The sequence below is a fragment of the Podarcis tiliguerta genome (assembly GCF_965153285.1).
Source record: "Podarcis tiliguerta genome assembly, chromosome: 16".
NCBI classification, from domain to species: domain Eukaryota; kingdom Metazoa; phylum Chordata; class Lepidosauria; order Squamata; family Lacertidae; genus Podarcis; species Podarcis tiliguerta.
The window spans coordinates 11,188,124-11,211,964 of record NC_139549.1 but is presented as its reverse complement, the minus strand read 5'-3'; the positions used below and the strand labels follow the sequence as shown (position 1 = coordinate 11,211,964).

The window sequence follows — 23,841 nt, the reverse complement described above, 5'->3', positions numbered from 1 at the left end:
TCTCTCCCCGTAGCTATTGCAACTAAAATGACCTATCCACACTTACAAAAAGAAATTCCATTTAAGTGCAGACTTGCAAACAAAATTTAAAATGCTAATTACCTGTGGCAAGTAAAAAATTTTTTAAAAGCTACCAGGCAGTCAGCTTTTTATGTTTGAAAGAGAGTTTCTTCTCCCTGTTTCCTTCCCTAGGCAGGGCATCAGTTTCTACCAAGGATTAATACCAACCCATGTGGTTGGGCAGGTTAATAACTAATAAAATTTGTTACTTCAAACCTGCCCCCCCCCCAGTTGTCTAAGAAGACAGATGACAGGGCTGAGGTGAGGAGACTGTAGACTACAACTACAACTCCCATCATTCCCAGCCTCTGGTCACTCTGGCTGGGGCTGATGGGAGTTGGCGTCCCACAACATTTGGAGAGTCATGGGTTCCAGACCTCTGGTGCGTTATTTTATTGATTCATCTGTAAACTGCTGAGAGACTATTTATGGTGAAAAGTGGTCCATAAATACTAGAAATGAATTTTAAAAAAACTGTATTTCTTCTACACTGGGCTTCTTCTTATACGCAGCTGAACCAGTAACAACAACAATGCTTACAGTGACATAAAAATAATATTAGATTTCTGCCTAAAAATTATTTTTAGTAGCCGTGTTGTCCTCTTCAGGTAGCTGCGGACCTTGGAAGCAGTTTATTTCATCCCCAGTGGGGAAATTAGGCTTTTCTGAACTGTAAGTTAAAAGCTGGGGTGGAGCTTGTGGAAAAGGCTTTTGAAGCGGCGATTATCTGATGTATCCCTTCAAATGGACAAAGCAGCAGCATCCATTTCTAAAATAGCAGCATTGTATAAGAACTCCTTTGGTGCTACCTTCTCATTTTAAGGATTTGCACGGAAACGGAGAGACAGGATCGCCTTTACTAAAGCCCATTTAAATCTGCAGCCCCGTGGATCTCAAAGATTGTGCTCTAAAGATCCTCTATACAGCAGATTGTTACTGTGCATAATGAGTCTGCAGCAGCGCCCCCCCCCCCGCCAACTTCCCAAAGGCAACGCCTCTGTAAAATCAGAGCTGACCACACAAAGCTCACCTGTACAGGTAATAGAAGAATGACACCAGGTAAAAGGCCAGTTTGCACCACGATTCTTTCTGACAGTAGTTTAAGATATCGGCATTCATGATGGAGACGGCGTCGTACATCACTTCTGAGCCATCTGCTGGGCGGTGGAAGTACCTGGAGGGCAGGTGGGGAGGAAAGAGGTGAGTGAAAATGTCCAATCTCTCCCCTAAATTTCCATCTTGTGGAGGTGGTGGTTGTCTTAACGCAGATTTGCTACATTTGAGCCAATTAATTGCTTAGATTCATTTACTGAAAACCTCTTGATAAGACATATGCAAAAAAGGTGTTTTCTGATCAGTTAGGAAAGGCATTATTTATTACTACAATTAACCCTGCCTTTCCTCCAAGGCTAGGGGTGAGAAACCTGTCACCTTGCAGGATTCTCAACTGTTGGCCATGCTGGCTGGAGCTGATGGAAGTTGGAGTCCAACAACTTGGAGGGCCCCAAAGTAGATTAATTGTGAGCTAGATGGGACGCAGGTGGCGGTGTGGGTTAAACCACAGAGCCTAGGACTTGCTGATCAGAAGGTCGGTGGTTCGAATCCCCGCGACGGAGTGAGCTCCCGTTGCTCGGTCCCTGCTCCTGCCAACCTAGCAGTTCAAAAGCACATCAAAGTGCAAGTAGATAAATAGGTACAGCTCCAGCGGGAAGGTAAACGGCATTTCTGTGCGCTGCTCTGGTTTGCCAGAAGCTGCTTAGTCATGCTGGCCCCATGACCCAGAAGCTGTACGCCGGCTCCCTTGGCCAATAAAGCAAGATGAGCGCCGCAACCCCAGAGTTGGTCACGACTGGACCTAATGGTCAGGGGTCCCTTTACCTTTACCTTTAGATGGATTAATAGTCTGGGTATATGTCAGTTTCCTGTTTTCTCAGACCCAGAAACATGGCGCAGGTAGGGTCTAATGGTACAATTTAAATATTTCATTTCTGCTGGCAAAGGGCAATCTTCCTTTCCCTCTTGCTTCCTGAATCCTGCCCCTCCCCCTGCACAAGTTTCTATAAGCATCAATTTCCTGGGCTTCAACTTCAAACCTACAGAGATGTACAGAAATAGACTATAATCTAACTATCCTTACAGGTTTGTCCCAGTGCAGGGAATGAGATGATCCCCTAAAGCTATTTATTTATGTTTTGCAAACAGGTCAAGTTTCACAGCTAACACAATTTAAAAACCTGTGTCAGGTTTTATGGTATGTGTGTGTGTGTATTTTTGTTTTTAATTTCATCCAAACTTCAGTTCAGCACCCAGCACAATAAGTCGTGGAATCCAGGTGCTATATTTCAAAAAACGAAAAAGTCAACTTTCCTTTCTTTTAACGTAAGTTATATATCGGCTACAGTTTACATTTGTAATTAATTGCAATTCATCTTGTGTTGTCTGAAACTGCCCAAGCTGTCGCTGTGGTTTGCTTGAAATAAGCCAGCTTCAAATTATGATCTCTGAAGCTGGCTTGTTTCAAACAAATCTAAGTTAAAAAATAACCACAGTTTACGGTTTGGAGATACGGTAACACTAAACTGTGGTTAATTGAAAACAGAAGTGAAAGATTTGAGGGTCTTCCTGGCGGCTGTAGAAATTGATTCTGGTGTTAAACTACTTCCCAGTGCTGTAAACCAGGGACGACGAACCTCCAATATATTGTTGGCCTCCAATTCCTGTCTCCCCCAGCCAGGATGTCCAACGGCTGGAGGGAGTTGTAGTTCGACAACATGTGGAAGGCTACAATCTCCCTGTCGTGAACTGCAGCATGAAAGCACTGGGGTGTGTTTAGGCCGTGTTGGTGCTCAGCCTCACCTCCACAAGTGGTAGAAAAGCAGCGGGATATTAAGTCCCAAAGTCACCCATTCAGCTGCACAGAGAAACATCAGGCAGAAAAGGCCATGGATGGAATATTCGGGAACGACGAGCTGCAAGAGAAACCCTCTGGTCAAAAAGTGAGGCTATTTTGGGCACATATTGCACTCAGTGCGACACACAGCAGATAAAAGGAAAAAACCTATTAAAAACAGCCTCCCCCAAAACTTGGTGTCCCACAAATGTTGTTGGGACTACAGTGGTACCTCAGGTTACATGTGCTTCAGGTTACAGACTCCGCTAACCCAGAAATAGTGCTTCAGGTTAAGAACTTTGCTTCAGGGTGAGAACAGAAATTGTGCTCTGGCGGCGGCGGAGGCAGCGGGAGGCCCCATTAGCTAAAGTGGTGCTTCACGTTAAGAACAGTTTCAGGTTAAGTACGGACCTCCGGAACGAATTAAGTACTTAACCCGAGGTACCACTGTACAACTCCCATCTTCCCGAGCCTGTGGGCCAATTCCCCCCACCCTGCCCGCCAGATTTAGACCCTAAAGACCTTCAAGAAGAAGTCCTTCAAACCTAGAACTGGAAAGTGGGGAACCCTGTCACCCTTCCTTTTGCTACAGCTCTTCTGGAAAGATGGGTGGGTTGTTAAACCACTATGGGAATTGTAGCTCTAGGAAGGGTGTCCTAACAACTCTCAGCAGCCTTAACAAGCAACAGTTCCCAGCAGTGGCGTAGCGTGGGTTGTCAGCACCCGGGGCAAGGCAAGTAATTTGCGCCCCCTAACCCGTGGATTTGCGCCCCCTAACCCTAATCCCCAGATGTTGCGCCTGGTGCGGCCGGCCCCCCCTGCACCCCCCACGCTACGCCACTGGTTCCCAGGGTTCTTTGTGGGGAGGGCATGACTCTTAAAGGAGCATTGCACCCTCATCATTCTGCCCAGACACTGAGGTCCAGCGCCGAGGGCCTTCTTGGTAGTGGCGCCCGCCCTGTGGAACGCCCTCCCACCAGATGTCAAAGAAATAAACAACTATCTGACTTTCAGAAGACATCTGAAGGCAACCCTGTTTAGGGAAGCTTTTAGTATTTGACAAATTATGGTGTTTTAATATTTTGCTGGAAGCCGCCCAGAGTGGCTGGGTAAACCCAGTCAGATGGGCGAGGTATAAATAATAAATTTATGACGATGATGTGGTATCATAGTGCTTTAAATGGGTGTAGGTGTGCCCTTGGTCTGGACAAGTGGGAACTGCATCTAAATGTTGCAGTACAGAGCCCTCCCTATTTTAGATTCCCTAGTCACTACATTCTATTCTCCTTCCATGTTTTTTTCTTTTCCACCTCCCCCCATCAGTCAGCATTCTGTAGCCACTGAATATACTCAGTCCTCACTAGACAGTTTTGGGGGGCTCACCACCCCTTTAGAGTATTCTTCCTAACCTTTTTTTTTGTAATCCTGCAAAGCTCCAGGTTCTTCCCACATATCTGATCATAACCCCCTTGTTGCATGGGTGGGGCAGTTTTCACAGAGTCACAGAATTGTACAGGTGAAACTCAAAAAAATCAGAATATCGTGGAAAAGTTCATTTAGTTCAGTAATTCAACTTAAAAGGTGAAACTAATATATGAGATAGACTCGTGACATGCAAAGCGAGATATGTCAAGCCTTTATTTGTTATAATTGTGACGATCATGGCATACAGCTGACGAAAGCCCCAAATTTCACCTTTTAAGTTGAATTACTGAAATAAATGAACTTTTCCACGATATTCTAATTTTTCGAGTTTCACCTGTAGAGTTGGGACCACGAGGGTCATTTATGAGGACGCTGAGCAACGCAGGAATCTTCTGCCCAGCGTTGGGCTCAAACCCACCACCCTTCGATCAAGAGTCCCGTGCTCTACTGACTGAGCTATTCCGGTTTTGGATATGTAAACAGCAGCATGCATACCAAGAACATCAGAAAGAGGGGGGAGAACGGTAAAGTGGGAGCAATTAGATACTCATCTGATATGGCTCGTCAACTGACACCCTTGGGTGCCAGAGTTAAAGGTGCCTCTGGAGGGTCATCCCAGAGTGTGGCAGGGATGGGGGTAGAAATTTGACTCCGTTCGCATTTAAAGTTGAATTACACTAATTAATACTTCCCAATATTTTGCGGCCCAAAACACAGCCTTAGAAATTGGCACCTCTCCAAGGTTTGCCATGAAGTTCTCTTAACAATGTGTAGGAAAATGCCAACAGTGGTCCCCAAACTGGGCAGTGGCGCCCCCTCTGGCAGGCGGTGGGATTATTTGGGGAGGGTGCTCAGAGGCAAGGGGGCGACAGAGGGGCACTGGAGGTGTGAATGACTACCAGACTTTGAAAAGCTGGTACCACTGAATCCAGCCCATCCATTTTGTTGAATTAATTAAACTAAAGAGTTTTAATCACATTTTGAATAGCTGTGCAATTAATTGTTATTGTTTTGGATTTTATTGTGTTGTTATCTTCCTTAGTGGGTTGTGCAAACTGCTAGTCTGAATAATGCTTTTTATAGGGTAAGGTAAGGGGTGCCGAAGGGACACGGGTGGCGCTGTGGGTTAAACCACAGAGCCTAGGACTTGCCGATCAGAAGGTCGACGGTTCGAATCCCCGTGACGGGGTGAGCTCCCGTTGCTAGGTCAATGCTCCTGCCAACATAGCAGTTCAAAAGCACGTCAAAGTGCAAGTAGATAAATAGGTACCGCTCTGGCGGGAAGGTAAACGGCGTTTCCGTGCGCTGCTCTGGTTCGCCAGAAGTGGCTTAGTCATGCTGGCCACATGACCCGGAAGCTGTATGCCGGCTCCCTTGGCCAATAAAGCGAGATGAGCGCCGCAACCCCAGAGTCGGCCACGACTGGACCTAATGGTCAGGGGTCCCTTTACCTTTACCTTAAGAGGTGCCGAGGATGAGGTGTGTGTGTGTACATGAAAATAACATACAAAATGCATTATATCTGGGGAAATACAAACATTATGTAAAACATGCTTTGCAAAAACATGTATAGTAGGCAAAAGTGCAAAAAAAGTGCATATAAATGCATATATTAATGAAACTAACGTAGAAAAATGGGCTGTTTTAGGGAGAACTGCTTGCAAGAGCATAGCTATATTGGGCAAAATGGCACAGAAAAATGTGTGTATTAGAAGAAAATTTGCACTAAACTTCTGGTGAATTTTCATGAAATTTGGGGGAGGGGAGGGAATCACAAACTGATGTGGAAATGTGGACTGACCTTAACATCAGAAAGATGAGAAACCGAGAGAAACTGGAATTGACATCATCAGGGAGATGAGAGTGTCATACGGTTCTCAAAGGGAAAAGGTTAAATGAGGGTGAAAGATACCAGCAAACAAAGAGGCAAAAAGACACTCACCTTTCTCAAGAGGCAACAGATGCGTTCGATGTTTTTCAACCTCTCTCTCTATGCAGAAGTACAGAAATAAAAAAAATGAAATAAACACTAGTCAAATTGCTAGGGGAGCAACTGGGTATGATGGAGGGAGGAGGGGGGAGATATGGGGAGAGTCGATGGATCCTCAGGAATGTAACCAGAGAACATTAAATATCTCTGTAAGGATTTGTATAGGGGGAGGTCGGGGGGGGGGGGATTTGAACAGCAACAGAATGTTGCAGCGCAAAGTCCTCCTATTGTGGATGCCAGCTAACCAGGTAGATTGGCCCATTTCCTGGATACTCCATTCCGTTCCTCCTCCATTTCCATTCCTACCCCCCAATAGTCAGCATTCCACACCCAGTGAGCCTGCTGATGAGTCCTTATTGGGCAGTGGGTCATTTCCTGTTCCCCATTCCTTTGGTCTTCCCACCCCCATAAATGTTTTTGTGCTTGTGCTAAGATTGCCCTGCAAAAGCCTTCTGATGTGGGGAGTGGCCATAGTTCAGCAGCAGAGAATCTGCTTTGCCTGCAGAAGGCCCCGGGTTCAACCCATGGAACTCTCCAAGTCGGGCGGCTGCCAGTCAGTGTCAACAAAACTGAGTTACCGATAGATGGACCAGTGGTCTGACTCAGTATAGCGCAGCTTCCTGGGCTCCTTTTTAAACCAGCCCACCTAGAACCATGAGAAGGGGAATCTTCCTTTATTTTTTAGGGGGTGGGCCATAACTCAGCGCCACAGCTTCTGCCTCACATACAGAAGGTCGCAGGTTGAATCCCTGGCATCTCCAGGAGTACTTTTAATATGAGCATTTTAGGTTGGCTTTATCCTTCCTTTTTATCTATTCTTTATCTTTGTTTTCCACAAGTTGCTTAGAGTTTATTGGGGGGGGGGGTAAATATATATATATATATATATATATATATATATATATATATATATGTGTGTGTGTGTGTGTGTGTGTATATATATGTATATGTGTATATATATATACACATATACATATATGCAATCCCTACACAGATCTGGCTGGCACAGGCCACAAAACCACAGCTCGCCCCTATACACGAAGCCAAGCCAGAGCACAACCAAGTGCAGTACAGCCATCTTCTCAGAAAAACTCTTCACAAAGTTCAAGAGTTCAAGACACGAAGGCTTTAGCAACTAATCCACACCTAATGACCCACCTAAGTGGGATTCAGGAAATCACTCAAGAAATCACTCAAGATATCCCTCAAGTAATTAAGGAACAAAAGAAGAAAAGGCACACTAGCCTGGGAACCTCCTCTCTGCCCAGAACATTGGAGGCTATACACCACACCTCCTCAACAGTATTTATAGGAACTCAAACACTAAGATCCTGCTCTGTTCCAGTAACAAGAAGCCGAAAGCACCAGCCTGAAGATGACGAGTGAGACCTCGTCGAAACGTCGCCTAGACACCCCAACTTTTACACGGGAAGACACCCGAGGACACCAAAACCTGCATTCCTGTACCCGTGAAAATCTACGAAAGCATATATATATATATATATATATATATATATATATATATATATATAATGTTGGTCTTATTCAGAGTAGACTCCTATCACTATCACTATCACTATATATACAGTGGTACCTCGGGTTACAGACGCTTCAGGTTACAGACACTTAAGGTTACAGACTCCGCTAACCCAGAAATAGTACCTCGGGTTAAGAACTTTACTTCAGGATGAGAACAGAAATCGCGCAGCGGGAGGCCCCATTAGCTAAAGTGGTACCTCAGGTTAAGAACAGTTTCAGGTTAAGAACGGACCTCCGGAACGAATTAAGTTATTAACCCGAGGTACCACTGTACAAGAAGCCCTAAAGCAACAAGAGAGAGAGAGAGAGAAAGGCTGACCAACATGCACAAAATATTTTTTTCAAACCAGAGAAGGCATTTTTAAAATAAAAAAAGAAGAAGAAGAGAGTTGGATCCAGCTATTTATTCCTCCCACTGCCGGAGCGAAAGATGCAAAGTTCTCCACGCTACATAGGAATCTGACAAGGCTGCTGACCCTCAGAGGCCGAATCCTGGCACCAGCACTGCAATCTGAACCGGAAGTGTGAACAGGCAGCCCATCGGGTTGCTTTTCTCAAAACGCAACACACCGTGTAATCCTCTGGGTGCGTGGGGAATAAATCTGTCAGCGAACAGGGATAATGAACCGTTCAAAAATCGCATTTATCCAGCGCTCTGTCCTTATCTGGTTTGCAGCCCCTTAATCCCAAAATTGTATTTTTTAACTAATTGGTGGTAATTATTTTGTAAGCCCTGGCGGCAGCCCTTCAAATCCTAACCTGCATCGTTTGGGAGGTCAAGAGCAGTGGCTCCACGCAGAGACACCCTTTGGGGCTGACCCATGAACCCGGCCATTCTCCTTGGAGCCTGAACCCCCTTTTCTGATCTAGCCAGCCAGTTCTGTTCCTGCCGTCTTGTGCTTTGAAAGGGGCTCTGCCGAGACTGATAGTCGGGCCTTGCAGAGGCCTTTTCAAAAAGCCCTCTTGCGCAGGGTTTTGCAGGTGCCACCAATCAGCTCATTGCTAGTACTAGCAAACCCTTTGTAGGCCGAGCCACTGTTTTACCTGCCCCACAGCTGGTTGTGGGGTGCTTTGCTGAGCCAACTCTCAAATAGCGTATCTTCCAAATGTCAGGTAATTCACATGTGAGGGTCGTGGCCCCCATCCCAAAATATTGGCTGGGTGTCCCACTTGCCAAGCCCTGACAATCAGTTGAGGCACAAAAACTGAACCCGGTGTCATTGTGACGTCAGGAATGATTGGCAGTTGGCCGTCCCCACCCACCTGTCCAAATTAGCCCATGAGGCCATTTTGCCCACTTCCCAAAATCCCAGTTTCCTTCCCCTTAGGCCACATGGTGAATCCCAGGAGAGATATGGGACGGGGAAGAGGAGATTAGCCTTGGCCTGCGCCATGAGTTCCTCTTCTGGCGCCTGTGACACGTGGAGAGAAATTGAGGTCAAACAAAACTATTTATACTTGCAGGAGGGGAGGGGAGGGGGCAACCCAGAAGATGTGCCACCTTCCTGGCACTGTGCCAGCTCTCTCTCTCTCTCTCTCTCTCTCTCTCTCTCTCTCATGTTTGAGAGTTATCAGGAACAGCCCAGGAGCTAACCTAATATTTCCTTCCCTTGCTTCAAAACTTCCACTTTTGTTACCAAGCTGTCCTTGATCTTACACCTCCTTTTCATAGAATTGTACAGTTGGAAGGGACCATAGGGAACATCCAGTCCAACCCTCTGCTATGCAGCAATCTTTCGCCCAAGGTGGGACTCGAACCCACAACCCTAAGATGAAGAGTCTCACGCTCTAGCCATGTTCAAATATATAAAAGGATGTCACATAGAGGAGGGAGAAAGGTTGTTTTCTGCTGCTCCAGAGAAGCGGACACGGAGCAATGGATCCAAACTACAAGAAAGAAGATTCCACCTAAACATGAGGAAGAACTTCCTGACAGTAAGAGCTGTTCGACAGTGGAATTTGCTGCCAAGGAGTGTGGTGGAGTCTCCTTCTTTGGAGGTCTTTGAGCAGAGTCTTGACAACCATATGTCAGGAGTGCTCTGATGGTGTTTCCTGCTTGGCAGGGGGTTGGACTCGATGGCCCTTGTGGTCTCTTCCAACTCTATGATTCTACCGACTTGAACTATCCTATGAAGTGGATAGCTCAGAGGATAGTGGACTTTACCCATATAATGCCGTCTCCTGGCCTGCTAGGAACCACTGTCGGTGCCAATAAAACGAGGGCCAAAAATGGCCGCAGAACCTTTGCACCAGGGATGGGGAGGGGAGGGGGCCGTGGCCTTCCAGATGCTGCTGGACTATGGCTCCCATCATTCCAGGCCACTGGACAAAGCTGGCTGGGGCCATGGGGGTAGCCAGGAATTTTGTTGGGGGCAGAACCGACGTGATTGGTCCGTTAGTTAAGTATTTCTATTGTTTTACTTGATGAGGGGCAGCTGCCCCCCCTGGCAGAGGAAGAGGGGCGATCCCCGCCCCCAGAAAGCGCCCCCCCCGCCTCCTGGATGCGTGCCAGCCCTGCCCCTGCCTGCTCTCTGCCCCCCCCCCCCGGTGCTGGAGTGCGAAGCTCCGCCATTGCTGCCCCCCTGCCCTCCCTTGGCTATGCCCATGGCTGGGGCTGACGGGAGCTGGAGTCTGACAATAGAGAACTCTATCGCCCTCTTTCGTAGGACAATCCTTGCATCGTACTATCCTGTCCTTGCAGAGAGACGCACAGGAGTTTGAAGTGTGCAAAGCTCCCATTGTGAAAACGTTAAGTCAGCCTTGGGGAATGGTTTTCAGCCCCATGGGCCGCACTGCAACATTCTGGGGGCCACATGCCAATTGTGGTCGGGGCCAGAGGCAAAAAGCAATTAGGTGAAGCAATGGATATAATTTTTACTTTTGTACAGTAGGCAAGTTTCCCAGAGTTCCCATGGAAGAAAGATTCATTCATTTATTTTTTAAAGAGTTTCCCACCACTGTACCTCCACCGGCACTATACATTTAAAAAAGCACCATAACACTTTGAACCATCATGGCTTCCCCCAAAGAATTATGGGAGCTGAAGCACGCTGGGAGTTGTTGGGAGGGCCCAATTCACCCCACAGAGCTACAACTCCCAGAGTTCCCTGGGAAGAAGGCTTCATTTTCAAACCACTGTGGAATGTGTAGCTCTGTGAGGGGAACAGGGGCCTCCTAACCATACTCTTCGCGAACTACAGTTCCCAGCATCCTCTGGGGGGAAACATGACTTTTAAAGCTGCTGAGAGTAGTTAGGAGACCCCTGTTCCCCTCACACAGAGCTATATACAGTGGTACCTCAGGTTAAGTACTTAATTCGTTCCGGAGGTCCGTTCTTAACCTGAAACTGTTCTTAACCTGAAGCACCACTTTAGCTAATGGGGCCTCCTGCTGCTGCCGCGCCGCCAGAGCACGATTTCTGTTCTCATCCTGAAGCAAAGTTCTTAACCTGAAGCACTATTTCTGGGTTAGCAGAGTCTGTAACCTGAAGCGTATGTAACCTGAAGCATATGTAACCTGAGGTACCATTGTATTCCACAGTGGTTTAAAAACTAAGCCCTTTTCCCAGGGGACTCTGGGAATTGTAGCTCTGCGAGGGAAAGAAGCGTCTGCTCCTAACAACTCTCAGCACCCTTGACAAACAACACTTCCCAGAATCCTCTGGGGCTGTTTAAAGTGGTGTGACACTGCTTTAGATGGAGAGCGCCGATGGAGCCAGATCTGTTGCTGCCATGCTGCCATGCCGCTTGTCCGACACCCATCCACATCTGGTTGGGGGACACGAGATGCTAGACTGGACGGGCCTTTGGTCTGAGAACCTCCTGATATCTTCCCTCTTCTGATATTTATCTCTGAATGAACAGCGCCGGCACATCCGCCAGCCTGTCTGCGGCAGCGCGAGCGGGGGAGGCAGCGCAGTGCTGGGGAGGGGGCAGCGGCTTCCCCCTCCTTCTGCGGGGAGGCTGCTGAGCGACACTTTCAGGGCGGGATTTCAAAGGCTTTCCTATGGCTGAATGTTCCCGACTCCTGCCATTCCTTTGTGCTCTTTCAGCGGCGGATGAAAGCCACCTTTTATCCTCCCAATTGCAGTACAACAGCCCTGCCAGCTTTCAAAAACAGCTCTTTCCTCACCACCCACCCACCCCATCTTCCCCCTCCGCTGCCTCCTTCTCCGGAGGGTCCAAGGTCTCTGCTCTGAGAGTTCACCCTACAGACCCAGATTGGAGGGTGGGGGTTATCGAACAAATATATCCTTGCAGGGAGGAGGTGATTTGATGGTGCTTTAAACTGCACAGCTGCTAATTTTTTGCTTCACGGTGGCCTTTCCTATTATTTACTTGAGCGTTTCAGACAGGAGGTCGTAGAATCATAGAATTGTAGGGTTGGGAGGGACCCTAGAGGGCAATCTAGTCCAACCCCCCGGAATGCAGAAATCGAAACTAAAGCCTCCATGGCAGGTGGCTGGTCTCCCCCAGCCCTGCTAGGAGATGCCAAGGGCTGAATCTGGGGCCTTTTCCAGGCATCTCAGCTTTCCTATCCATCCACCAAGATACAGAATCATAGAACTATAAGGTGGGAAAGGACCCAAGGATCAGTTGTCTAGTCCCCTGCAATACAGAAATCACAGCTAAAGGACCCCTGGCGGTGGCCATCCAGCCTATGCTCAGAAACCTCCAATCAAGGTTTCTGCCTCCTGGGGGAGTCCGTTCCACTGCCTTAGAACTCATACCATCAGAAAGTTCTTGCTAATGTTTAGTCAGAATCTCCTTTCCTGCAATTTTGAATCCTCCCCTCTGGGGCAGTGGGACAGGGGTGGCGCTGTGGGTTAAACCACAGAGCCTAGGACTTGCTGATCAGAAGGTCAGCGGTTCGAATCCCCACGACGGGGTGAGCTCCCGTTGCTCGCTCCCAGCTGATGCCAACCTAGCAGTTCGAAAGCACGTCAAAGTGCAAGTAGATCAATAGGTACCGCTCCGGCGGGAAGGTAAACGGCGTTTCCGTGCGCTGCTCTGGTTCGCCAGAAGCGGCTTAGTCATGCTGGCCACATGACCCAGAAGCTGTACGCCGGCTCCCTCAGTCAATAAAGCGAGATGAGCGCCGCAACCCCAGAGTCGGCCATGACTGGACCTAACGGTCAGGGGTCCCTTTACCTTTACCTCCAGGGCAGCAGAAAAGCAAGCTTGCTCCCTTTCTATGAGGTAGCCCTCCAGGTATTCAAAGACGGCTATCCTACGGCCTCCACTCGTCCCCAAACTTTCCAGTGGATTTCCTTTTACTTATTTATTACATTTATTTCCCACGACTCTTATCTACTTTCACTTATTGTCCTCACAACCACCCTGTGCGGTGGGTTAGGCCAAGTTTCATGAATAAGAGGGGATCTGAACCATTGTCCCAATGCTCTAATCATTACACAACACTTTCCCCTGTCACTTTCCTAACCGCAAAAGGTCCCAGATTCCCCTCGGGGACCTCCAGACTAGGGGCCACATGGCAATGGCAGGCATAGCCAGTGAGGAAAGTGAGCAGGACACAACACATGTGACTCTCTGTACTCTGTGTGCGATTATTTCCCTCAGAGGATATTTCAGGCTCCTCCCTGTATCTCCATCTGTCGCTTCAAATGAAAGACAGTCTTGTCCTACCCCCACAGTTTAAAACCCCAAATTCCAACCTTTTTCTTCAGTCTCTTAGAACCTGAGTTCGAATCCTCCATTCAACCACAAAGCTCACAAGGTGGCTGTGAGGATAACACAGAGAAAGTGAGTACGCGCCATCCTGAGGTCCGTGGAGGGAAGGCGGGATATAAAAAGTGAAAATAAATCACAATCAATTTGAAGTAGAGAGACCGATGAGTAAGCTTGGGACCTTCTGAATGCCAAGCTTTACCACTGAGATGCCGGAAAGGACACTCCTAGAGAGGCACTGCCCCCTGCTTCCCCTGCAGATGCTTCCTGCCCGTCACAATGCCTTGCATTTCGCTGGTTTCTGAATGTAAACCAGGTCTGGGTCTGCACAACAAGGGAAAGAGGAAGACTGCCGACGGATGGGACTGGAGGCAGGGAAAGGCGAATGAATGGGACACAGAGACACCTCTGACACGACATGGATAGACTTACTGCCCTGGCTGGGTTGCCCTGGTCGATGGGGTTCTTGAAGTCCATGTGCAATTCGTCAAAGGCAATTATCTAAATGGGGGGCGGGGGGGGGGGAGAGAGAGGGAGAGAGAGAGAGAGAGATTATTGAGAGGACCTGTCAAGCCACGAGATTCAAACATCAAACTGTAGCATCAGCAAGCACCAACGCAGGTGTTTATGTAAATCAAGGATACGTTCCTGTCATTTATTGAATGGCTTCGCTTATATCCAGGGCTCTGCTTTTCTCCCGCTGTTTCCTTGCGCAAGGGAGTTTTTCAATACGAGGAGATGGTGGAGCAAAGAAGGAAGGACGCAGCTCCCAGCAGTTACACATCTGGAGGCTGGGAACCTGCTCAGTCCTTCTCTTTTGAAAATAAAACAAACGTGGCGCTTTTTTTTTTACCGTTTTGCACTTGCCAGTGGCTTTATACTCCAGATGCATTCATCTGCCACAGATTTCGCTCTCTTTATTTATTTTTATTCTTCATCTCTGGCATTTTGCGGAATTAGCCCTGTTCCAGGTGCTGCATAATACTTGTTCTGCATTGATAAGAATTCCATCTTTTCTAGCGTGGCAGCACCCAAAACTTCGGAGCTCCCGGCCTATTGACAAGAGGCAGGCACCTTTGCTGTACTCTATTCAGTGCTTGCTTAAAACATTTTTTGTTTTGGCAACCCTCTCCAGACTTGTAGAAAACTGATGTGCTTTAAATCTGGATTTTAGCTTATCGTTAACTGACATTATTATTTGAATGTGTTAGACAACTGTTTTTTACTGATGATTTTATTGTTTTATTCTTCTGGCAAACTGCTTTGAGGTTTTACTGCAAGCAAGCGGTAGATAAATCACGTGAAATAAATACATTAATAAATAAATTTTATAAGCTTGTGAACCGCCCATTGCCTCCTGAGCAATACAGAAAGGTAGATAATAAATAGTTGCATTTTGGATGTTACATTTTAAAAACAACCACAACGGCCACCTGGACATTCAGCTGCAAGAAATGTGCATGACCCTGACCCATAACATTATCATTGTTTTAAAAATCAACTTGTTTTTAACATCACTTTTTTTTTACTAACAATTTTAATACGTATGTTACATTCTTTGCAAACTGCTTGAACATTTTATTGTTTACAGATAAAGCAGGCTGCAATTTTTGTTAAATAAATATATAATTAATAAGGTAACATTAACATCTGTGTCATAGACCAGGGGTGTGGCCTAAATGTGGCCCTCTAGACCTTTCTATCAGGCCCTTGGGACTCTCTCCAAGCCACAACCCCTGTCCGGTCTTGCTTTTCACCCTCGGGTGTTTTTTGCCTGGCTGGAATGTGTCCTTCAACTCTGATCATGCCTCTTGCTTGCTTGAATGGAGGACAGAAGGGGCTGTGTGTGCATGTGCGCAGAAACTAGCCTCTGCGAGAGGGTGGCAACACGAGAACGGGGCCTTTTCTGCAGTGGCTCCCTGCTTAAGGAATGTTCTCCCCAGGGAGGCTCACCTGGCACCTTCGTTACATATACTCTTCTCCTAGACCTTTGGCTACTTAAACATTCTATGGGCTTTTATACTGGGGGGGGGCGGTGTTACTGTTTTTGTTTGTTACTATGTTGTGCATTTTTGTCCTTTTATATTGTAAACTGCCCAGTGATCCTCGGATGAAGGATGGTATAGAAATGTTGTTGTTGTTGTTGTTTGTTGTTGTTGATGATGATGTTGTTGATGTCATTGTTGTTATCAGCCAAAGGGGAAATTTGCTTCCGTTGCTCCGCCTGCTTTTTCTCTGACTCTTTCCATCGCTAGCTTTTGGCCCCACGAAAGTAGCCCAGAAGGGGGATCCAGTCCCCAGATTGAAAAAGATCAAAGGGAGATTTAGGGGAGCACGACCTGTTCGCCTGCATGGGTTGCTGAGCCGAGAGGATGCTGCAGCAGCAGTAATAATAATAATAATAATAATAATAATAATAATAATAATAATAATTTATTATTTGTACCCCGCCCATCTGGCTGGGTTTCCCCAGCCACTCTGGGCGGCTTCCAACAAAGATGAAAAATACACTAAAATGTCACATATTAAAAACTTCCCTGAACAGGGCTGCCTTCAGATGTCTTCTGAATGTCAGGTAGTTGTTTATCGCTTTGACATCTGATAGGAGGGCGTTACACAGGGAGGGCGCCACTACCGAGAAGGCCCTCTGCCTGGTTCCCTGTAACTTGGCCTCTTGCGGTGAGGGAACCGCCAGAAGGCCCTTGGAGCTGGACCTCAGTGATGTAGAACTGGCAAGAGGTGTGGGAGCACCAAATTTTGGTATCACATAGGACGCCATTGAAATTTGAAATCCAAAAGTCCACCAATGCAACTTCCCACCCTCATCAAAGACAGATTAGTTTCTACTCAGTCATTTGCAAACTCTGAAGCACACATGAATCAGCTAGGGCCAGATCAAAGGGTGGAGGCTTCCGATGTGACCGTGTTAATCTCGCCTCTAAAAAGCACTCTGTTAAAATCTGCGTCCATAATCACACACCACACACTGTAGTTGTTTTGGAAATTTCTATTTATTACTTTCTAATGACTGTGTTTTTCTGCACAATTGTTCACAACTCTTATAGGGGGCTGGGTGGAGATTCAGTAAAAAAGAAAATAAAAAAAGTTTAAGAATAGCTCATAAAAATATAAACACTTGAACATGCAACCCACAGGTAGATTGTCACACATTAACAGCACATTTGTAATTTTCACGTCCAGCATGTACCTATAGGAAAACGTCAATAGTCAATAAGATGCATATATGATTTGCACATTGTTTTCTACAGATAAAATAGCTGCGGTCTTTTTTTTATCAGCACCATTCTTTTAATTAAAAAATAAATAACATTAAATTGCTTCTCTCAAATTTCCAGACTTCCTTACACTCTGCACTCTTCCCCATTTTCCTGCTTTTTAAAAATTACAGTGGTACCTCGGGTTATAGACGCTTCAGGTTACAGACTCCGCTAACCCAGAAATAGTACCTTGGGTTAAGAACTTTGCTTCAGGATGAGAACAGAAATCATGTGGCGGCGGCGCAGCAGCAGCGGGAGGCCCCATTAGCTAAAGTGGTACCTCAGGTTAAGAACAGTTTCAGGTTAAGAACAGACCTCCAGAACGAATTAAGTTCTTAACCCAAGGTACCACTGTACTTATTCCCACCTAAACTAGGACAGAGATTTTCAACCTTTTTGAGTCCACGGCTCCCTCAACCAACTACATTTTTGCTGCGGCTCCCCTGTGGGGCTCAGAGCCCAGTTATGACACCCCTTGCCTGCAGAGCTGGCAGTCTCTCGCCCTTTTTCGAACCCCCTTCCCTTGTGGAGGGTTTCCTCAGCCTCCTCTCCCTGGACGTCCTCTGGGCAGTCACTGCTACCATCCATAGTCTCTGAGCTGCCCCCCACCCCACCCCAAAGAGAGCTGCCTCCTCACACTGCCCCACAGGGGCCTGGGAAGAGGATGCCCCCAGCCATAGTGGTCCAAAGGTAAAGGTAAAGGTAAAGGGACCCCTCACCTTAGGTCCAGTCGCAGACGACTCTGGGGTTGCAGCACTCATCTCGCTCTATTGGCCGAGGGAGCCAGCGTACAGCTTCCAGGTCATGTGGCCGGCATGACTAAGCCGCTTCTGGCGAACCAGAGCAGCGCATGGAAACGCCATTTACCTTCCCACCAGAGCGGTACCTATTTATCTACTTGCACTATGATGTGCTTTTGAACTGCTAGGTTGGCAGGAGCAGGGACCGAGCAACGGGAGCTCACCCCGTCATGGGGATTCGAACCACTGACCTTCTGATCAGCGAGCCCTAGGCTCTGTGGTTTAGACCACAGCACCACCCACGTTGGTCCAAAGGAGACTGGCTAAAGGTGAATGTGAGGCCAGCACCTTACCTTGGGAGGCAGCAGTGGCAGCAGCCTGCATGAGGCAAAGGCTCCTCTTCAGCACTGGGCGCTCAGTTCCCAGGCTGGCACTGCACACAGCAAGCACAAGAAAGGCCAGTGCAGTGCCTGCCTGCCCTCCCACAAGTCTGTCCATTCCCAATGGCAAGGGCTGGAGGACTGGCTGGCTGGGCTCCCTCGCCCACTTGCTTGCTTACTCCGAGGTTGCCTCATCTTCTGGCAGCCAGCACCCCCTGGCCAGCCCCAGAGGCACCATTCGCCTGTGGAGCTTGTAGCCAGGGCCGCTGCAACAAACAGCTGGGCAAGCCTTTGGGAGGCAGAGACACAAGACAGCATCAGAGGACGGAGGGAAGGAAAGAGGGACAGAGGCCAGTGTTGCCTGCAGCACCCCTGACCATCATTTAAGGCACCCCTGGGTGCTACGGCACACTGGTTGAAAACCACTGAACTAGAGGGTGCCCTACTAATGGAGGTTGAAATAATGCAACGAAATCAGATCCTGGATTGTTGCAATACAGTGGTACCTCGGGTTAAGTACTTAATTCCGTAATTCCTTAATGCTCTTTCCTATAACTAGCGGGGGAATTCAGGTTGTATCCAATGTTAGTCCTACCCAGAGTAGACCTGTTGAAACTAATGGAGATGGCTAATGTACAGTGCCAGATTAAAACCTGAGGAGGCCCCTAGACAGATGAAATCTCGGGGGGCCCTTTGCAAATTATCTCCTAATACAGTGGTACCTCAGGTTAAGTACTTAATTCGTTCCGGAGGTCCGTACTTAACCTGAAACTGTTCTTAACCTGAAGCACCACTTTAGCTAATGGGGCCTCCCGCTGTTATTGATGTATTCCATGCCCTTAGCTCAGCCAGAAGAGCAGAAGTCTCTTAATCTCAGGGTCGTGGGCCTGAGCCCGTTAGGCAAAAGATTCCTTAATTGCAGCGCATTGGACTAAATGACCCTCGTGGTCCCTTCCAACTAATTATATTCCAACTGATTCTAATTATATATTTCTACCTAGCTATCAATATTCATATATGAAAAACCCTCAGAGGAGAACAAAGTGCCAGGACACACTTGATTCACGGTCCCTCCTTCGCATGAAGCAGGCGGGCTTCTTGGAGTCAGCTTCAAACTTATTTAGAATTTTTCAGTCAGAAAACTGAGAAAGGAGTTACAATGGTACCTCGGATTACAAACACTTCAGGTTACAAACACTTCGGGTTACAAACACTTCGGGTTACAGACTCTGCTAAACCTGGAAGTAGTACTTCAGGTTAAGAACTTCACCTCAGGATGAGAACAGAAATCGTGCGCTGGTGGCAGCGGGAGGCCCCATTAGCTGAAGTGGTGCTTCAGGTTAAGAACGGTTTCAGGTTAAGAACAGACCTCCAGAAGGAATTAAGTTCGTAACCAGAGGTACCACTGTATTTCAACTTGGGAATGCCTGTAAGTTTCATGTCGCTTCATCGCAAAAAAAGGTTGTTTTATGGTTTAGCATTGGTTGAATTATATCTGGGTTGGGGGGGGACCATAATCTCCTCAGTGCTTAGGGCCTCTAAAGGTCTTAATCAAACTCCGAGAAAGAGGGCAGTTTTTTCTTTCCATCCAAAGGCCTCATTCTGATCTGTGCTGCCATAACTCAGGATTCTCTGGTTTCCCAGTTCACCCCTCGCTTCCCACTATGCGTAACTCCCCGAGTGGCGTAGCGTGGGGGGTGCAGGGGGGGCCGGCGCAACATCTGGGGGGGTGCACTTGCACTCGCAGCTCTCTGCCCCCTGCTAAAATCCACGGGTTAAGGGGCGCAAATTACTTGCCTTGCCCCGGGTGCTGACAACCCACGCTACGCCACTGTCCCCCGGCCTTCAAAATCACAAGATCCTCTGCTCCGATGTTTCTTTTCCACCATCTCGGAGGAAACTTCCAGACGTCATTCCTCTTTCACAGAGCTCAGGGGGCGGATTTAATTACCCAGAAGGTTCCCTTAACGTGCCGACCCCTGGTGCCTCCATTTCTCTCTTCAGCGCCATATGGTCTCCTACCCAAAGCAGCTTCTCAGGAACAAGGAGGCCTACAGGAAGCAGCCAAACCGGGTGAGTCATCCCAGATCTTCAGAGTGACAAAGTCTCCAGAGCGGGGATGGGGAAGTGGGGGGGGGGGAGGAGGATGTTGGCTCAGAGCCCCCAGGGCCCGGTTGGCATGTGCCGAAGCCGCCCACGGGGCTAGGTGTCTCCCCCCCATCAGCACCAGCTGAGCGGCAGAGCCTTTCGATTGAGGGTCTCTGCCCACCACAGAAAAAGCACCCTGAGAGCTGAGGTTCTTACGCAATTGTAACATCCCCTGGGACTCATTGCCACAAGAGGCGAGCTGCTGATGGCTGCTAACTTAAGACAGGGTTGCCGTATTTCAAAAAGTAAAAACCAGGACACCCCAAAAGTTGTTGAGCTAAAAAAAAATATCGATTTTGAGGGCAAAATGCAGCCTTTTGAAAATCCCCCCCGGATGTCAATTCCGCCTTTGAAATCCCAGTTATGTCCAGGGAATTCTAGATGTATGGCAGCCTTAGCTTTAGAGGGATTTTAGAAAGGGGGGGAGTATACAAAGTCAAGACAGCTATTAGCTTCTTGAGAATCTGAATTTAAAAAACGCTAGGTAACATTGAAGACGTCACCCTGCATTATCAGTGCTCTCAGAAGCCAGAGGGCTTGCTGAACAATGAGTTCCAGTGGTTGGGGCCCAACTCCACACATTGCATTAATCCGTCATTTACCACTCTTAAAAATTCATTATTGTTCTTTGAAATGTTTGGCACGGCCAACCGCTTAGTCTTCCACTTGGAACTCTGCCAGAGTCCACAAATGCACGTCCTTCCCCTCTGTTGTCATCAGATTTTTGATTGTAAGCTCCTCAGGAGCAGGGACTTGCCTTCTGATCCTTTGTAAAGGCATTGTGTGCTTTGGAGAGTGGCCCATTTGGGGTCTCAGCCAGCCTCTACCTGCCTGCCTTCTTACTTACTTATTTTAAGGAGTTGGCCCAGCTGGTCAGCTTCCTCTTCCATAATCTCAGTGTTGAACTGTTAATTATGACAGCCCCCTTGAGAGTTCTCCTGGCAGTCTGGGCAAAGGAGCCCAGCAAAAGCTTTTAGGTTATTTTTAATAACCTAAAGAGGAGGAGGATGGGGATAAAACTAGAATTAGCCGGCTCTGCCTGTCATTGGCTCTGGCGCCACCTGCTGTTGGGCTCCCTGCATTCTGCCCTACGGGTTCCAATGGTCGCCAGCCAACACTGGCGATGGAATCAAACATTTATTCATGGAATGAGGGCTACATGAAAACCTGGGGAGAGGGCTGCCTGTGTGAGCTCCGTCTTCTTGAAGGAGCTGTAGCTCAGCAGGAGACCACCTGCCCAATCCCAAGCATCTCCAGTAGGCTCAAGAAAGTAGTACCCTGGAAAAAGTACCCTGGAGAATGCTAAACCATGGTTTATTAAACTGTGATTTATGAAACCATGGCTTATTGTTCTGTGTGAAGCCAGCCCACCATCTTAACTAAGGTTCATTAATTATGGTTAAAAGCAGCTTGTTAACCGAGGTTTTCTAGTTGGCTTATCAACCATACTTAAGGTTAACCATGGCTTACCATGGGATCACAGACCTTGACCTCTTTAACTATGGCTAAGGAGCCATCAGTGCCCAAAATCTACAGAGCTGTGAGAAAAGGGAGGCAAAAAACTAGGGGGTGCCCTACTAATGGAGGTTGAAATAATGCAACGAAATCAGATCCTGGATTGATGCAATACAGTGGTACCTCGGGTTAAGTACTTAATTCGTTCCGGAGGTCCGTACTTAACCTGAAACTGTTCTTAACCTGAAGCACCACTTTAGCTAATGGGGCCTCCCGCTGTTGCCGTGCCGCCGAAGCCCGATTTCTGTTCTTATCCTGAAGCAAAGTTCTTAACCTGAAGCACTATTTCTGGGTTAGCGGAGTCTGTAACCTGAAGCGTATGTAACCTGATCTTCTTTCAAGATCAAATCAGTATTATTTTGATCCATTGTGGTGGGGCCTCTAAAAGGCGGGAGTCCCATAGGCCAGTGCCTACTCTGTCTGTTTGGTAATCTGGCACTGCTAACGTAGGTCCATTAACTTTAATAGGTCTACTCTGGAATAAAACTTTGTTGAACACCCCCACATACACACACAAATTATACCACATGCAAACAAACGTGGCTGTATGATGATACAGATTTTCCTGCTCACATACACAAAGGTGCACAAACCAACTCTCTTCCTTAACGGTAGCTGAATTGACATGCTTGCCTCGTGCAGCTCACAACTAAGTGGGGCAGCAGCCGTGGGGCAGAGTGGCCCCTCCTGAGAACAAGCCTGGCCTGCCATCTTTCTCTGGAGTGGAGAGGGTTGGGTTTGGGCTGAGAAGGGCTCTCCTGAGCTCCTTCAAGGGCTGCTTCGCCTCGCTCTGAAACTTGTCCTTGCAGCTGCCGGGTGCGTTAAATGGATTCCTCCTGCTGGGTCAGCTAATGCAATTTGCAAGTAAGTGGGGCAGCTGTGCTGTGGTGCTGGTGCCAGGCAGGACTCTCCAGAGACCAGGCCCAGTACAAGTGCCTCACCTATACCCTCCTTGATGGCAGCCCTGAGCATCCACAGCAGCGTTCAGCCAGGAAGCTTTAACTAACTCTCATATATACATACCAATTGCTAACTCAATTTGCCTTAAAGGTAAAGGTAAAGGTACCCCTGCCCGTACGGGCCAGTCTTGACAGACTCTAGGGTTGTGCGCCCATCTCACTCAAAGAGGCCAAGGGCCAGTGCTGTCCGAAGACACTTCCGGGTCACGTGGCCAGCGTGACATTGCTGCTCTGGCGAGCCAGAGCCGCACACGGAAACGCCGTTTACCTTCCCGCTAGTAAGCGGTCCCTATTTATCTACTTGCACCCAGGGGTGCTTTCGAACTGCTAGGTTGGCAGGCGCTGGGACCGAACAGCGGGAGCGCACCCCGCCGCGGGGATTCGAACCGCCGACCTTTTGATCGGCAAGCCCTAGGCACTGAGGCTTTAACCCACAGCGCCACCCGTGTACCCAAACATATAAACCCCTTTACGCCTTATATGCCCACTCTGAAGAACTAGCCCTGTTATAGGTGCTGCATAATACTCATTCTGCATTTGTAAGAAGCCAATCTTTTCTCATGTGGCAGCTCCCAACACTTTGGAAGTCCCTGCCTATTGACATTTAGAAAGGCACCTTCGTTGTACTGCTTTCGGACCCTGCCAAAGGCATTTTTTTAAGGCAAGCCTACCTAGGCATATAAGGGACACGGGTGGCGCTGTGGGTTAAACCACAGAGCCTAGGGCTTGCCGATCAGAATGTTGGCGGTTCGAATCCCCGCGACGGGGTGAGCTCCCGTTGCCTGGTCCCTGCTCCTGCCAACCTAGCAGTTCGAAAGCACGTCAAAGTGCAAGTAGATAAATAGGTACCACTCCGGCGGGAAGGTAAACGGCGTTTCTGTGCGCTGCTCTGGTTCGCCAGAAGCGGCTTAGTCATGCTGGCCACATGACCCGGAAGCTGTACGCCGGCTCCCTCAGCCAGTAAAGCGAGATGAGCGCCACAACCTCAGAGTCGTCCACGACTGGACCTCATGGTCAGGGGTCCATTTACCTAGGCATATAGAACGTCGCATGTATTTTAATCTGGTTCTTATCTTATCGTTGATTTCCATTATCTTTGGAATGTTCAAATGGTTGTTTTTAACTTTTTTAACAGATGATTTCATTGGTATTATAATTATTGTTTGTTTATTGAATTTATATATATTTGTTCTGTATCCTTTTTGTAAACTGCTTTGAAGTTTCTTCTTC

The 23,841-nt window shown here is 47.8% G+C and overlaps 1 protein-coding gene across 1 annotated transcript in view; it reads right to left on the bottom strand.

Moving 5' to 3' along the window:
- The window catches only part of CNIH2 (cornichon family AMPA receptor auxiliary protein 2), a 52,362-nt gene that overhangs the window by 4,274 nt on the left and 24,247 nt on the right, over nt 1-23,841 (bottom strand). The window contains exons 2-5 of the mRNA XM_083418684.1: nt 14,024-14,092; nt 6,318-6,365; nt 2,917-3,029; nt 1,091-1,234 (exon numbers count right to left, since the gene is read on the bottom strand). Of these exons, the coding sequence (XP_083274810.1) occupies nt 1,091-1,234; nt 2,917-3,029; nt 6,318-6,365; nt 14,024-14,092 (374 nt within the window). The remainder of the gene's footprint in view (nt 1-1,090; nt 1,235-2,916; nt 3,030-6,317; nt 6,366-14,023; nt 14,093-23,841) is intronic.